General features: G+C 36.7%; 1 protein-coding gene across 1 annotated transcript; it reads left to right on the forward strand.

Annotated features, from left to right (window-relative positions):
• Positions 1 to 4,465: 4,465 nt before the first annotated feature.
• On the forward strand, positions 4,466 to 5,443 carry LOC124092758 (olfactory receptor 9G4-like). Its single transcript, XM_046444561.1, has one exon. It carries the CDS (start codon positions 4,481 to 4,483, stop codon positions 5,441 to 5,443), a length of 963 nt encoding a protein of 320 aa, XP_046300517.1. The 5' UTR covers positions 4,466 to 4,480.
• The last annotated feature ends 9,586 nt before the right edge of the window (positions 5,444 to 15,029 follow it).

The raw sequence follows: 15,029 nt of genomic DNA on the forward strand, positions 1-15,029 counted from the left end.
TTCCTACAATTGGCATAATTTCATTCCTCTTTAAGGCTGAATAACATTCCATTATGTTTATATACCTCGTTTTCTTTATCCATTCATCTGTTGAAGTGCACCTAGGTTGAGTCCATAGTTTATTGTGAATTGAGCTGCAAAAAATATTGATGTGCCCGCATCACTATAGTATGCTGATTTTAAATCCTTTGGGCATAAACCTAGGAGTGGGATAGCTGGGTCAAATGGTGACTCCATTGCAAATTTTCTGAGGAATTTTCATACTGCTTTGTAAAATGGTTGCAGAGTGAATTTCATCATTATGTGTACCTATAAAAAACAATATAAAATATCAATAAGTACATATAAGGACGACCAGCAGTGTAGAGGAAGAGGAACGGAGATGGAAGAGGCTAGGAAAAGAGAAAGTACTGGGGAGCACAGAGTAGAGCACATTGTACCTCATGAATGTATAATTATGTCAAAATTAACCCCACTATTGTATATAACAACAATGTATGAAAATAAACATGAAAAGCAGAGCATGACTTTTAAGTTTCATGCTTATAAAACTCTAAAATTGCAAATTAACACGTAGTGACAGTAAGCAGACCAGTGTTTTCTTAGGGGAGGTAGGAAGGAGAATGAAGTGGGAGGGGGAGAGGTTATAATGAGTTGTGCAAAAATGAAGTGGGTTAGAGATGATGGCTACATTGATTGTGGTGGTGATTTCATGGGTGTACACACATCCCAAACTTAGCAAATTACAACAGTTAAATACATGCGGTTCATTGCATGTCAGTTATATCTCAATAAATCTGTCTGTATTTTTAAAGTAAAAAATTGACAATGACGACTTTTTAAAAAGCAGATTATCTCCATATCATTGCTGCCACCTTGTAGCCTCAGAAAATAATGAAATGTGATAATAAAAACATCATCATATAATATAGGAAACCCAAGATGTTACTCTCCATTTTTAAGTTGACACCAATATATTTGATTGTGTTTTAAAATATATAATGCAGGACATTTAGAGAAATTGTTGGGTAGACTAGTACACTTTAAATTTTTTTTCAAACTTTATCAAAATATAGTTTAGAAATCAAAATCTTATACAATTAAGGTGAAAAACATGTTTTTAAATATGTATACATTACAAAAGGCTCACAATCGTGAAGTTAATTAATATATCCATTACCTCCAATACCATTGTGTGTGTGTGTTTTGTTAGAACGTTTAAATTCTATTCTTTAGCCAATCTCAAGAACATGATGCATTATGAGTAATTGTTATCAATACGCTTTACATTAGATCCTGAGCACTTACTTGTTTAGTAAAACTTAACCTTTATACTAGTCAAGTAAAATCTAATTATTTACAAAAATTAAGATTCTATGAATGTATGTTTCTGCCAGTTCAGTTTTAGGTAGGAATTGAAATCTAGAGAATGTTACTCTGGGATACATCACTTTTCCTAGTTATAACACACTTTAACATATAAAACATGAGGTTGCATCAATGTGTAAAGCTATAAAATATGAGGGTGGGCAACTCCAGAGACTCGTTCCTTGGCTTGCAGATACCTGTTGTCTCAAGGCCTCTTCCTGTGGTCCTTTGGATGGTGCCCACACAGAACAGGGATACAATGATAATAATGTGACTTAGATCCATTGTGTCAATATTTAATAAAATGCTACTCATATCCTCATATCTTAAGTATTTCATTATCCTCAAATTTCAGATGAACTATAATTGAGTCTTTGGAGACTGGAGTACACATTCCCTACTGCTGTGTGGGAGGAGTCTCCAAGGCCTGGTGACAAAATACATAAATCGAGTCCAACCAAATCATGACTAGAATCCAGAGAGCAGGGAAAGTGTTGCTATTTCCAGGAACTGGCCTTTCTGATCAAAGGTAGGTACTGGGGATCAGGCTCAGCAAGGTGATTTGACCTCTCTCTGACATCAACTGCTGTTAGGAGAGGGATAGACTTTTATTTGGTACCTAGTGGATAATTGCTGGGTCAAACACACACACACACACACACACACACATACACACTCCCTACAATATCAAATTCTAGCCAATGATGTGTTTTTATCTACAATTTAAAATGTAATCCTGTAGTTGAATTAGACCATGAATAATTACCTACACAGTGCAGAAAGAAAGAGGGCCAAATACTGTGACCTGCTGTAGACTCTAGTTGTCTTCTGCCCTGTGTTATCCAGACGTCTAGGGTACTCATTATTATTGTTTGGTACCTCATTTCCTCACCTTATTGTGTGCTTCCAGAAGAGAGTAGGGCAGGGCTGTTTCAGGGTAAGATGCATCACCATATCCATTCCACATACAAGACTTTAGTGCCATGAGCTCCGACAGTTCTGTGCCTATTAACTGACATCTTCATAGTAACTGGCAATTTATTTCAAGTTCCAGATGGATCTCAGGACCTGAGAAGGAGTCTTCTTTCTTATTTATCCTTCCTTCTATGTAGTGATACAGTACACTGTTCTGGTAAAGTACACTGACTTTTAGATTTTTAGCCTAAATAGTTTGAGCTAGGTTATAAATAGGTTAGAGAAAGAGTGAAAAGAAAAACATAAAGAAAATCATCCATTTTAATTATAGAAATATTTAATAAGGTTTCCTTTGTTACTAGGACCTGTTCTATATGCTGCATTATTAGGAGTGTGGCATTGTCATCAGGAGGAAGGGACAATACAATCAAGAAGACTTAGAAGTTGTTTCATTGGGGAAATAAGGAAGTGTGAATAGACAAGAAAAGATGGAGGTTGTTGGCTAAAAGTGAGCAAGGCACAAATAACAGAGTTATTAGGATGAGCTTTAGTCTGAAAACGACATTTGAAAAGGATTTAAAAAAGAATAAGGAATGAGCCAAGCAAACATCTTGAGAACAGTGAATCAGGTAGAAGAAACAAATGGAAATCTTTGATCCTGGGACTGAGTTGCCACGTTGGTGGAATTGTGAGAAAGTTGGCAAGGAAAGAGAAATGGCTACTAAGATATTACACTTTGTAGACTAAGCCATAAGTGATGCCTTGGTTGTAGTAATACACTTGATCTTTATTTAGAATGAAATGAAAACTTAACAGTTATTTAAATTAAAAAGAGATGCTACCTGCTTTGTCCTTGTATTTTAAGTGTTATTGTGGGTGCCCTGTTGAAATAGATTTCTGAGAACAAAGGTGTAGACCAGTTAGAAGCTCTTTCAGTACTTGTTGCAGAAGATGATGGTGGTTTAGGGCAGGGTGGCAGCAATGCAGGTGTTTAGAAAGGCACAGCTCAGGATAGGTGAGGACACAGGATTTCCTGGGTTATTGAAATGTAAATAGGAGACCAAGAGAGTAGGTTGATTCCCACTTTTTGGCTTGACAAATTGAAACACTAGAACTTTAGTAACTAATATAGGAAATAAACACATCATTTATTGAATGTAAGATTTTTAATGCAACTTTAAATGTGCTAAATCACTATAAAACATCACCACTGGACAAAACTGTCTTCAAATGTTAGAATATTTACCCTGAGAAATATATCTTGGACATCCATGGAAATGTTTTGACAGTTTGGAATTCTCTAAAGCTTTGTGGATCTCTCTCTCTCTCTCTCTCTCTCTCTCTCTCTCTCTGTGTGTGTGTGTGTGTGTGCATGTGTGTGAATGTGGGTGTGTATGGAAAGAACTATAATCATTTGTATTACATCCTGAAGTATGATTAACTACAAAAACTTAAGAGACATTAATTATTTGCAGATAAAAAATAAGGATTATAATGGTTAGAGATTCGCACAATGTTTGGGGGGCGGAAAAGAGTGAAATTGCAAATGTTTAGATTTACATGGTGTCACAAGTCTGTAGTCCCAGGGGTCCAGGAGGTTGAGGCAGGATGAGCAAAGTTCAAAGCCAACCTCAGCCAGTCAGCAAGGCCATAAGCAACTTAATGAAACCCTATCTTTTGCTCTTGCAATCTTCCTGCCTTAACTTCCTAAGTTGCTATGATTATAGGCATGTACCACCAAGCATGGCTTTACCTCCTTTTTCCTCTGTACTCTAATCCTGGTCTCAACAGGTGACAGAAGAATGAGTTTCCCTCATTCATTCTACGGTTATATTAATCCCTTGTTATAGCTTCAGTTTCTGTGGGTTTAAAGGCTAAAACAAATGTATCTTCAGCAAGTTGTGTGACAACCTGATGCTCCAGGCACATTCAAGTCACCTCATTGTGAATTTTTTCTTCTCCGCTGTTTGATAAGAGACTGACTCTACATTACAGAGTTAAAATGTGGAAGCTCCAACTTTAAAATCAGATTCTGATTCAAATCTTAGTGCTCTTGAAGCAAAAATTAAGTCCTAAAATACCAGATATAAGCAATACAACTCCACAGGCCTTCTAATAATTCTGGACTTAATTGGTACACTGTTTATTTCTTCTCTTAATGGAAATTTTTACTAAGATATTTTCCTCTCCTTATGATATGCAGGCTTTCCCCATTGTGGACATGGAAATAGGAAATCACACCATCCTGAATGAATTCATCTTGTTGGGCATCTCAGCAGATCCCCAGTGGCAGGTGATTCTGTTTGTAATATTTCTGGTGATCTATTTGCTAACCTTGTCAGGGAACATGACCCTGGTTTTCTTAATCAAGATTGATGCCCGGCTGCATACACCTATGTACTATTTGATTGGCAGTCTATCTTTTTTGGATTTCTGGTATACCTCTGTATATACCCCTAAAATCTTGGCTATCTGTATCTCTGAAGACAAGCGAATTTCCTTGGCTGGATGTGGGGCTCAGTTTTTCTTTTCTGCTACTGTGGCCTACACTGAGTGCTATCTCTTAACTGCCATGTCGTATGACCGCCATGCAGCAATTTGTAACCCACTGCTCTATTCAGGCACCATGTCTGCTTCTGTTTGCATTGGGCTTGTTGCTGGATCCTACATAGGAGGCTTTCTGAATGCCATAGCCCACACTGCCAACACCTTCCGCCTGAGTTTCTGTGGTCACAATGTCATTGACCACTTTTTATGTGATGTTCTACCATTGGTAAAAATGTCCTGCACAGACACTCGGGTCTATGTCATAATCCTTTCCAGTATGGTTGGCTTCACTGTCCTCTCCTGCCTTCTGGCCATCCTCATCTCCTACTTCAACATCCTCCTGGCCATCCTGAGGATGCGCTCAGCCTCAGGAAGGCGCAAGGCATTCTCTACCTGTGCTTCCCACCTGGTCTCTGTCATGCTCTTCTATGGATCCTTGCTCTTTGTATACTCGAGGCCCAGTTCCAGCTACTCCCTGGAGAGAGACAAAGTGGCTGCCCTCTTCTACACCATCATCAACCCATTGCTCAACCCTCTCATCTATAGCATCAGAAACAAAGATGTCAAAGAGGCCTTCAGGAAAGCAATACTGTCCATAGGACCACAAGCTTGAGGTTTATTTTATGACTTTATTGCAGTTTGCAAATTATTGTTTTGTAGACCAGGTTGTATGAGTTTCTGTAGGTAGTTATGCTTGAAAATTTATAGCTATAAGAATGCAATATTGGTCAAAACACACTTTTATTTTCAAGAGTGCTGTTTTTTTTTTTTCTCTTTCTGGTCATGAGGTGAACAGTCCTTCTCCAGCAGGTCCTTCTGTCATGATGTTACCACAGGCTCAAAGCAACAGGCCAATCAACCATGGAGAAAAATATCCAAAGCTATCAGCCAAAATAAATCTTTTTTTATGTTAATTATATCAAGAATTTGTTATAGTGATGGAAGCTGAAAACCACCTTTGTAAAGTGAGAGGGATTTCAAATTCATATAATTACTAATATATTTTTTTTAGTGAATGAGTACCATGATACTGGCCATAGATGGCAGAGCCATTTTCCTTGGAAAGCACTTTCCTTTATTTAGGACTTTTGATCCTAGTTAACATTTATTTGATTCTAATATCATAAATATTCATTGGAAAGTGACATGATTCTTGTTTCCATAGAAAATGATGATAATTCATCTTTGCATGTACTCACACAACATAGAAGGGCACAATTCAGTATGACTTCTCTAAAACCCACTTATGCACATGTAGATATACTTGAAGAGGTGAGCTCTGAATTTTTCAGACTCAGTAGATCATGGTAACCTGTTCATATATGCCAGCCAGCTAACACATTATCCTCCTTGATGAGGTTAAAATTTTATATTTCAACCTAAAAATAAATTTTAATTCTAAATTATTAAAATTTCTATTTTTGTATTTAGAGATAAATTTCTTTGGTCTGGAATTTTTTCAATATTTCACTTTGCATAAGTAGATAGTCCCCAATGAGTGAAGTAATACAGATACTTATGCGATACACCACACAAATATACATACTTCCCCTCAAAAAAAAATCTTGCAGACTTGTGGTTAATCTGCAGAATAATATTTTAATAAATGAGTGAGTCAAGTAACAATGAACTGTCATATACATCTGTGATATTTAAAATAAGCCATGTCAGTTACAACAGAGAAAAACAAACGATGAACTAGGGTAGAAAATATAATTTCAAGAATGTAGCCAGGTTCAGTGGTGCACATCAGTTATCCCAGTGGCGCTAGAGGTTGAGGTGGGAGGATTTTGAGTTCAAATCTAGCCTCAGCAAAAGCTAGGCACTGAGTAACTCAGTGAGACCCTGGCTCTAAATAAAACAAACAGGACTGGGGATATGGCTCTGTGGCCAAGTGTCCCTGAGTTCAATTCTCAGAACACCCGCTTCCCACAAAAAAAAAAAAAAAAGAAAAAAAAAAAAGAAATGCAGAGAACTTGTAACTAGTTTTAGCTTTAGTCAATGAAGGCTTTCTAGATGTTAAATTATGGTGATCTCTGTAGTCAATGTCAAGATATGTTCCTCCCTGTGGCTCATAATTTTCTTCTAAAAAGTACATACTGCTTTATATTTTTAAATTTCAAATTTTCTCATGCATCCCTTATCTAATGATCAAGCATTTGAGGCAAATAATACATTTTAAGTACACATATTTAAAGAATAATCAGTTTTGAATCAAATATATATGTGTGTATTTATATGTACATATGTTCAAATACATACACACATATATTTTTAATATGATATTAAATATTCAGGCAGGATAAAATCCTCCAACACTGGAGGAGAGGAAACGGAAAGCTCTGGGGAATGAGACCATGACATTGATCAAATAATGTTATGTGCATTCAGGAATAAGGTATAATGAATCCCACACTTATTTGTTATTATAATACACCACCAATAAACAATCTACAATATTTACCTAAAAATATAAAACTGAAAGAAATCTAAATATTTCTATGAATTTTTATTATTATTATTTCATTATGCTTCTTCATTCTGCTACTTCAGAATGCCTAGAGATTTTTTTTAAATGTTTCTTTTCTTTGTGTTTCCTGATTTGCTTTTTTTTTTTTAATGGGCATGCAGTGTTTGCTTTTTTCTTACCATGGATTTAATCTTAAAATGCTCTGTTTTTGTCTTCAGTAACGAGAAATACTAGCTCTCTTTGTAAACATTTATCATTTTCAGAAAATTCAATGAGAAGATTGTGAAGATAAATCACATCTTAATAGGAAATGTAACTATGTTACATTGGATGTTTAGATGTCCTTCCTTGTAGATACTCTCTGCTGGAACAATTTGTCCTAGGAGGGAAATACGGAACTCTTATTTCATTGTAGAAACTATGATGAGCTACTTCACAGATTGCAATGGAGACTTGGATCCTTGAAGAAAGGGCATCAAACATAGCCAAAGTGTATGTATGTATCCGTCTTCCTCCAAGCTTTTACAAGAATAGCTTGCAGCCATTTACCTGGGTATTCCAGATCTCCTGGGGATGTGATAGGGAATCTTGATTGTCAACTTGTTTGGGTTGAGAGATGACTAGGAAATTCAGAAAGCACACTTCTGAGGGTATCTGTGAGAGTATTTACAGAGATGATTGGCATGTCAGCCAGCAAACTGATTAAAGACGGCCTGCCCTGAATGTGGGGGAACCATCCAATAGGGTGAGCATCCAGATGGAGCAAAAGTGGAAGAAGGAGGAAGTCCATAAATCTACAAGTGTGTACAAGCTGGGTTCTTCCTGAGCAGGTGTTTGTGTTTTTTGTTATGTCCTTGTCCCTGAGCATTAAACTGCATATTCTTCATCTTTGGATTATGAATTGACGCTAAGGAATCTCCAGGGAAATTCCACCTTTTAGCCTTGGAAACTGGGGCTGCATCACTGCTTCATCTTGTTCTGATCTTCCAACTTCTTGGACTGTGCAATACTGATTTTTCATCAACTGAGCTAAAGAAAGCAATGTGAAATATTACTTTCACCTGAGTGCATGCCTCAGTGGTTCCAAATATACAGCAGATCATTATTTACCCAGAAGCACAAATCATATTAGGTAGAGATACAAATAAAACAGAATCAATTTAACTTTCTTCCTCTCACTCTTGGCACAACTATTAACATTGTTTAAAGGTTCAAATGCAATGGCAGCTTCCCACATTTCTCCTTGTAGACACACTCTGCTAATATAGCAAAGAAAATGCAATACCACATCCTTGGGATAAATAGAGAGGTAAATGTATTCATTAAAGTCTTGCATGTTGCAGAGTTCAGGGTCTCAGGTGTTGCCTTCTACTCATCTCTTTTGGGTGGCAGGATGAACTGAGGGTCATCACTATGGATGTTATGATTGAACATTTTTGATAGGTAGACAGGTCCAAGGCAGGATGCAGGAGCAGTTAATTTTTCTTTGAGAATAAAATGGAGGCTGACGGAGAATACATATATATCTTCAAAGTCTTCAAAATTGAAACAGGCTCTCACTAGGAATCAACAGTTGAGCCTTGGAGGGATAAACAAAGAAGGTTGAGGTGAGTGAGTTTGACAAACTGAGACTGAGACAGGCTGAGACTCTCACACTGCACTAGATATTCAGAGTCATTGACTGTCATAGAGGAAGTCCTATCTTCTTTATGTCCACACATATAAACACACTTCTGTCTTGATTTTCATTCATGAGGATATTGCCACTAGTCAATTAGATGAGTTGACATGCACTGTGAATATAAGTCAGCCTGTTTCCCCACACATCCCAGTTGATGCCCAAGGGATCCTGGTATATTATGACCATAGCAGTTGATATCAAATCTATATCTATATCTATACCATTTTCTTCCCCTCATCTGGGCTGATTTGGCTGCTTATATTGGATAGGTCCAAATGCCAAAGTCATAAACTAGTGCTGTGCCTGTGATATGCCATCGCTTTCTGGGAGGATTATTGGATCACTTGGGTAGCAACAAAATGAAATTAGATGACTTCTTGCTCAACCTTGCAGGGCCAATATCTTGCTTTCAGGAATAATTACCTTTTATAGGATTTATTTAATTCCCTCATTTTTCCTGCCAGCAGATCTAGATAATGACTTACATAATCACTTATGCATGTTTTATTAGTGGGGTCAGTGATTTATTCTGCTAAAAATTAAACCTTCATGCAAATGTTCTGATAATCCTCCAAACATTTTATCTAATGTCAGCCACACTTGTCTTTTTTAAATGCATTATGGTCCGCTATGGTATTTATGATTGCAACTGGAATGCCTATAGGTAAGTTTAAGCTGAGTACCTATTCTGATTTAAACTACCTCAGGGAATATGAAGAGAGTCACAAGTGCACTCCCATAACTGTACCCTTGACTACAGTTCCAAGGAGTCTTCTGGGGGAACACTTGACCATGGGGAAAGGGAATTTAATTATGTAGACTTGCTGAAGTGCTAGGATGCAGAGATGGTTTCTAGAATGTTTATGTCATTAGGGTTGCTTTTGATTGGAATCCTAAAGGATTTGTTTTCAAGTTGTGGAAAGAAAGGAAAGAAAAATACTGTGTCAGACAAAATGTATTTTTGAGTCTCTGTAAAGACCCACAATTCTCCATTTCATGGTGACATAGAAAGATTGTTCCACCACCAATATAGGGTGAAAGGGCAACTCCTCAATCCATTTACCAAGTACTCATCTACCATGTCACATCAGAGTGATGGAGGTTAGAATGAAGAAGACAGTACCACAGAGCACCCTGGGATTGCCAAGGGCCACACTTGCAATGAGGGAAGTCAGATATGCTCAGAGAATTCATGTCAAGAAACAGGGCCCAGAAGACACTTGTGGGACAAATAGTAAAAGGGATGTAGGATTGTAGCCCTGGTTGTATCCTTATAAATACGAGTGATTTTTCCATGATGGAGGAAATCTGGTGTACACGGTCTATAGAGATTAAAGCTGGGTTGTTTCTCCTGTCAAAAAAATTGTCTCAGAGAAAGAGTGTATTTTGTTATTCCTCCATTTGGACAGTATTATAAATCACCCACCCATCATCCCAATCATGATAACTTGGTTCTAGCTACTTCGTATGATCATAAATTCCAGTCTTCTCTGTAATAGCCATTTTGTCTTCTACCCACCTTTGGAAAAGGTGCAGACTCTCAGGATTCTGCTTTCACCTTGGAAATTCTCCATTTCTACCCTCTCTTGTTCATTGTGTTCATGTTGTCTTTTGGTTGAAGATTCTTACATATTATGTCACTTGCTAAATTCTTACTGATGCCCCAGAATTGAATTAAAGAGTCAGTTTAGAACATTGAGTGATCCTCATACTCATACATAAGACAAATTAATCACTCACTGGAGTGAAGACAAAATAAAGTCAGACCCAGTGTGATCTACACAAGGAGCTCTATGGAAGATCTGCTTCCCTTTTCCCTCTTTACTGGAATCCTGGTCTCCACAGGTAATAGAAGAATGAGTTTCCCTCATTCATTCTGTGATTACATGAATTCCTCATTATAGCTTCAGTCTCTGTGGGTCTAAAGGCTAAAATCAATGTATCTTCAACAAGTTGTGTGACAACCTGATGCTCCAGGCATGTCCAAGGCACCTCCTTCACCATCCTCACTTAGTCTCTCTCAGGTCCTCTACCTCACCAGGCTCTCTGTGTGAAAGCTCTGATACACTGATTATGCTGTGAGGGCTCTCCACTTGGTCCTCACTTCAAACTGGGAGATCACTTTCTTAAATATTTCTCATTGTTATGATGCATTTAAACATCTGAATTTTCAAATATTTCATGATTTTCTGGGAAGATTTGAATAAAAGACTAGAGAACATACTCTAATAATCTTTACCTAGTTTCAGTCAACCACAAAATTGAGGTAATTCACTTTGACCCTTTATTCCCACTTTTTCCCAACTTTTCATTAAAAATGACCTTAATAAGCCCTAGATTTATTTGTGTAGACAAGTGATAACATAGTAGAGAAAGTTCATAGTAACCCTTGTGGCTACAACCAAATGTTTATAGGTTGTTGTACAAAAATAATAATCTAAGATATTTGTACTTAAGTTTGAGCAGATTCAGAAATAAAAATCATACTGTGCACATGCATGACAGCAAAGCAATATGTTATCTAAAATATGTGATTATTATGAGATAGTCTATCATGTGGATTACAGGATTTTATTGAAATCATGAACAGAAGAAGAGAAGCGATAAGAGAGAGGGTCACAGCTTCTAGTATCTCACATGTAGGACCAAGCATCTGTGCTGCATGAGCTAATAAGAACAGATCTCCTATATAACAACAGAGAAATGAAGGATTCTTCATTTTACTACAATGTCATCAATTAAATCCTGTCCTGTCTGACTAGCATAAGCCATACTTGAAATGTAAGCATAGCGCTATCTCATTTTCTCACAGGAACACTATAACTAGAGCTTGAGGTCTTGTAGATGCAATCCTTGCTTGTATAGCTCCCTAGTACATAAACTTTTCTATATTGATATAAACAATAAACATATTTTTTGGTTTTTATCCAGATGTTTTATTCTTTCTATTTAGTTTTATGTGATAGTAGAGTACATTTTCATATATCATACATACATGAAGTAGGAAATCTGACTCTTCTGGTTGTACACAATGTAGAATGACACCACTCATGTAATCATATAAATGCACATAGAGTAAATAAGTCTGATTCATTTTACTATCCTTCCTCCCTTATTATCCCATCTCCTCTCTTTTTTCCCTTCAGTCTAACTACAAGTCCATCTATTCTTCCCTAGCCCCCACCTGCTTATTGTGAACTAGCATCCACATATCAGAGAAAACATTTGGCACTTGGTTCTTTGGGATTGGATTATTTCACTTAGCATGATTTTCTCCAGCTGCATCAATTTATCCTCAAATACCATAATTTTATTTTTCAGTAATGCTGAGTAATATTCCACTGAGTATATATACCACATTTTCTTTAACCATTCATCTGTTGAAGGGCACCTGGTTTGAGTCTATAGTATAACTATTGTGAATTGAGCTGGTATAAACATTACTGTGGCTGCATCACTGTAGTATGCTGATTTTTAAACCCTTTGGGCATAGATTGAGGAGGCAGGTAGCTGTATCAAAAGGTGGTTCCATTCCACGTATTCTGAATAAACTCCATATTGCTTTCTATAGTGCTTGCACAATGAATTTCATCATCACATCTATCTACAAAGCATCGACTTAAAGATCAAAAAGTAAATATAAGTAAGACCAATAGAGTAGAGGAAGGGGAACAGGGATAAAGATGAGTGTGGGAACAGGGATAAAGAGGAGTGTAGGAACAGAAAAAATACTAGGGAGCTCAGAAGTAATGCAAATTTTATCTTATGCATGTATGATTATATCAAAATGAACACCATTATTCTGTAGAACTACAATGTATGAAAATAAACATAAAAAGAAGAGCAGAGAGAAGAGGCGAGGGGAGGGGAGGGGAGGGGGGATAGTAGAGGATAGGAAAGGCAGCAGAACACAACAGACACTAGTATGGCAATATGTAAATCAATGGATGTGTAACTGATGTGATTCTGCAATCTGTATATGGGGTAAAAATGGGAGCTCATAACCCACTTGAATCAAAGTGTGAAATATGATATATCAAGAATTATGTAATGTTTTGAACAGCCAACAATAAAAAATTTAAAAAAAATAAAATAAAGGAAAAAAAAAGAAGAGCACAAATTTTAAATTTCATGCTTATAAAACTTGAAAACTTCCAATTAACATGTAGTGACAGCAAGCAGACCAGTGTTTTCATAGGGGAGTATGAAGGGTGAGAGGGAGAGATTATAATGAGATGAAAAAAAAAGTACATTGGAGATGTTCACTACCTTGATTTTGGTGATGATTTCAAGGGTGTAAACATATCCAAAGCTTGGCAAACTATAACAGTTAAATATTGCAGTTCATTACATGTCAGTTTTATCTCAATAAAGCTGTTTGTATTTCTAAAATAAAAAATGACAATTATGATTTTTTAAAAAACAGATTATCTACATATCATTGCTCTCAGCTTGTAATCTCAGAAAATAATGAAATGAGATGGTAAAAAATAGTTATTTGCTATAGGAAACTCAGGCTATAACTATCTTTTTATTTTGGCATCAATATATTTGATTTTGTTTTAAAATAAATGATACTGGTGCATTTAGAGAGATGGATATGTCTATCAGTTACCTCTCATTTTTATTTTTACAAAATTTATAAAAATATCATTTATATCTGCAAATCTTATACAATTAAGGTGAAAAAATGTTTTTATATACATATACATTGCAAAAGGCTCATCATCTTCAAGTTTATTCATACATCCATTACCTCCAATACCATTGTGTGTGTGTGTGTGTGTTTTGTTAGAACATTTCAATTCTATTGTTTAGCCAGTTTCAAGAACACAACTCAGTTGATTAATTGTTATCAACAGGCTTTACATTAGATCCTGACCACTTATTTCTTTTTTAAAACTTAAGCTTTAGACTTATCAAGTCAAATCTAATAACTCATCAAAACTAAGAGTCTATGAACATATGTTCCTGCCAGTTCAGTTTTAGGTAGGAATTAAAAGCTAGAGAATTTTACTGGGGGTACATCACTTTTCCAATTTTTAGCACGCTTTAACATATAAAACATGAGGTTGAACCAACATGTAAAGCTATAATATATGAGAGTGGGCCACTCTAGAGATCTTGCTCCTTGGCTTGCAGGTTCCTGTTGTCTCAAGGTCTCCTCCCTTGGTCCTTTGGATAGTGCTCACATGGAAGAGGGATACAATGATAATGATGTGATTTAGATCCATTGTGTCAACTTTTAATGGAATGCTACTCATATCATCATACCCTAAGTAATACATTATCTTCAAATTGCAGATGAACTCTAATTGAGTCTTTGGAGAGTGGGATACACATTCCCTGTTGCTGTGTGGGAGGAGTCTCCAAGGCCTGCTGAGGAAATGCATAAATTGAGTCCAACCAAGTCATGACTAGAATCCAGAGAGAAAGGCAAAGGTTGCTGATTCCCGGAGCTGGCCTTTCTGATCAAAGGTAGGTACTGAGGATCAGGCTCAGCAAAGTGATTTGACCTCTCTCTGACATCAGCTGCTGTTAGAAAGAGGATAGAGTTTCATATGCACCTAATGAATCATTGCTAGTCCACACACACATACACTCCCTACTTAATCATATTCTAGCCAATGTTGTGTTTTTATATACAATTTAAAATGTAATCTGCTAGTTGAGTTAGACTGTGAATGTTCATCCATGCGGTGGAGAAATAAAGAGGGCCAAATACTGTGACATGCTATAGACTCCAGTTGTGTTCTGCCCTGTAGTCTCCAGACTTCTAGGGTACTCATGATCATTGTTTGGTTCTGATTTTCAAGTATAAGAGGATCATATTATTTCCACAGAGTACTAGGTGCCTCATTGAATAGAGTAGGGCAGGGCTGCTACAGGGTAAGATGCGTAGCTATATCCATTCTACATAGGAGACTTTAGTGCCAAGACCCCTAATAGTTCTGTGTCTATTGACTCATATCTTCATAGTAACTGGCTACTAGTTTCAAATACCAGATGGATGTGAGGACTTGAGAAGGAGTCTTTCTTCTTATTTAT

Source organism: Marmota monax, unplaced genomic scaffold, assembly GCF_021218885.2.
Source record: "Marmota monax isolate L192 unplaced genomic scaffold, Marmota_monax_Labrador192_F-V1.1 WCK01_AAM20220418_F8-fsc00038, whole genome shotgun sequence".
Lineage (NCBI taxonomy): Eukaryota > Metazoa > Chordata > Mammalia > Rodentia > Sciuridae > Marmota > Marmota monax.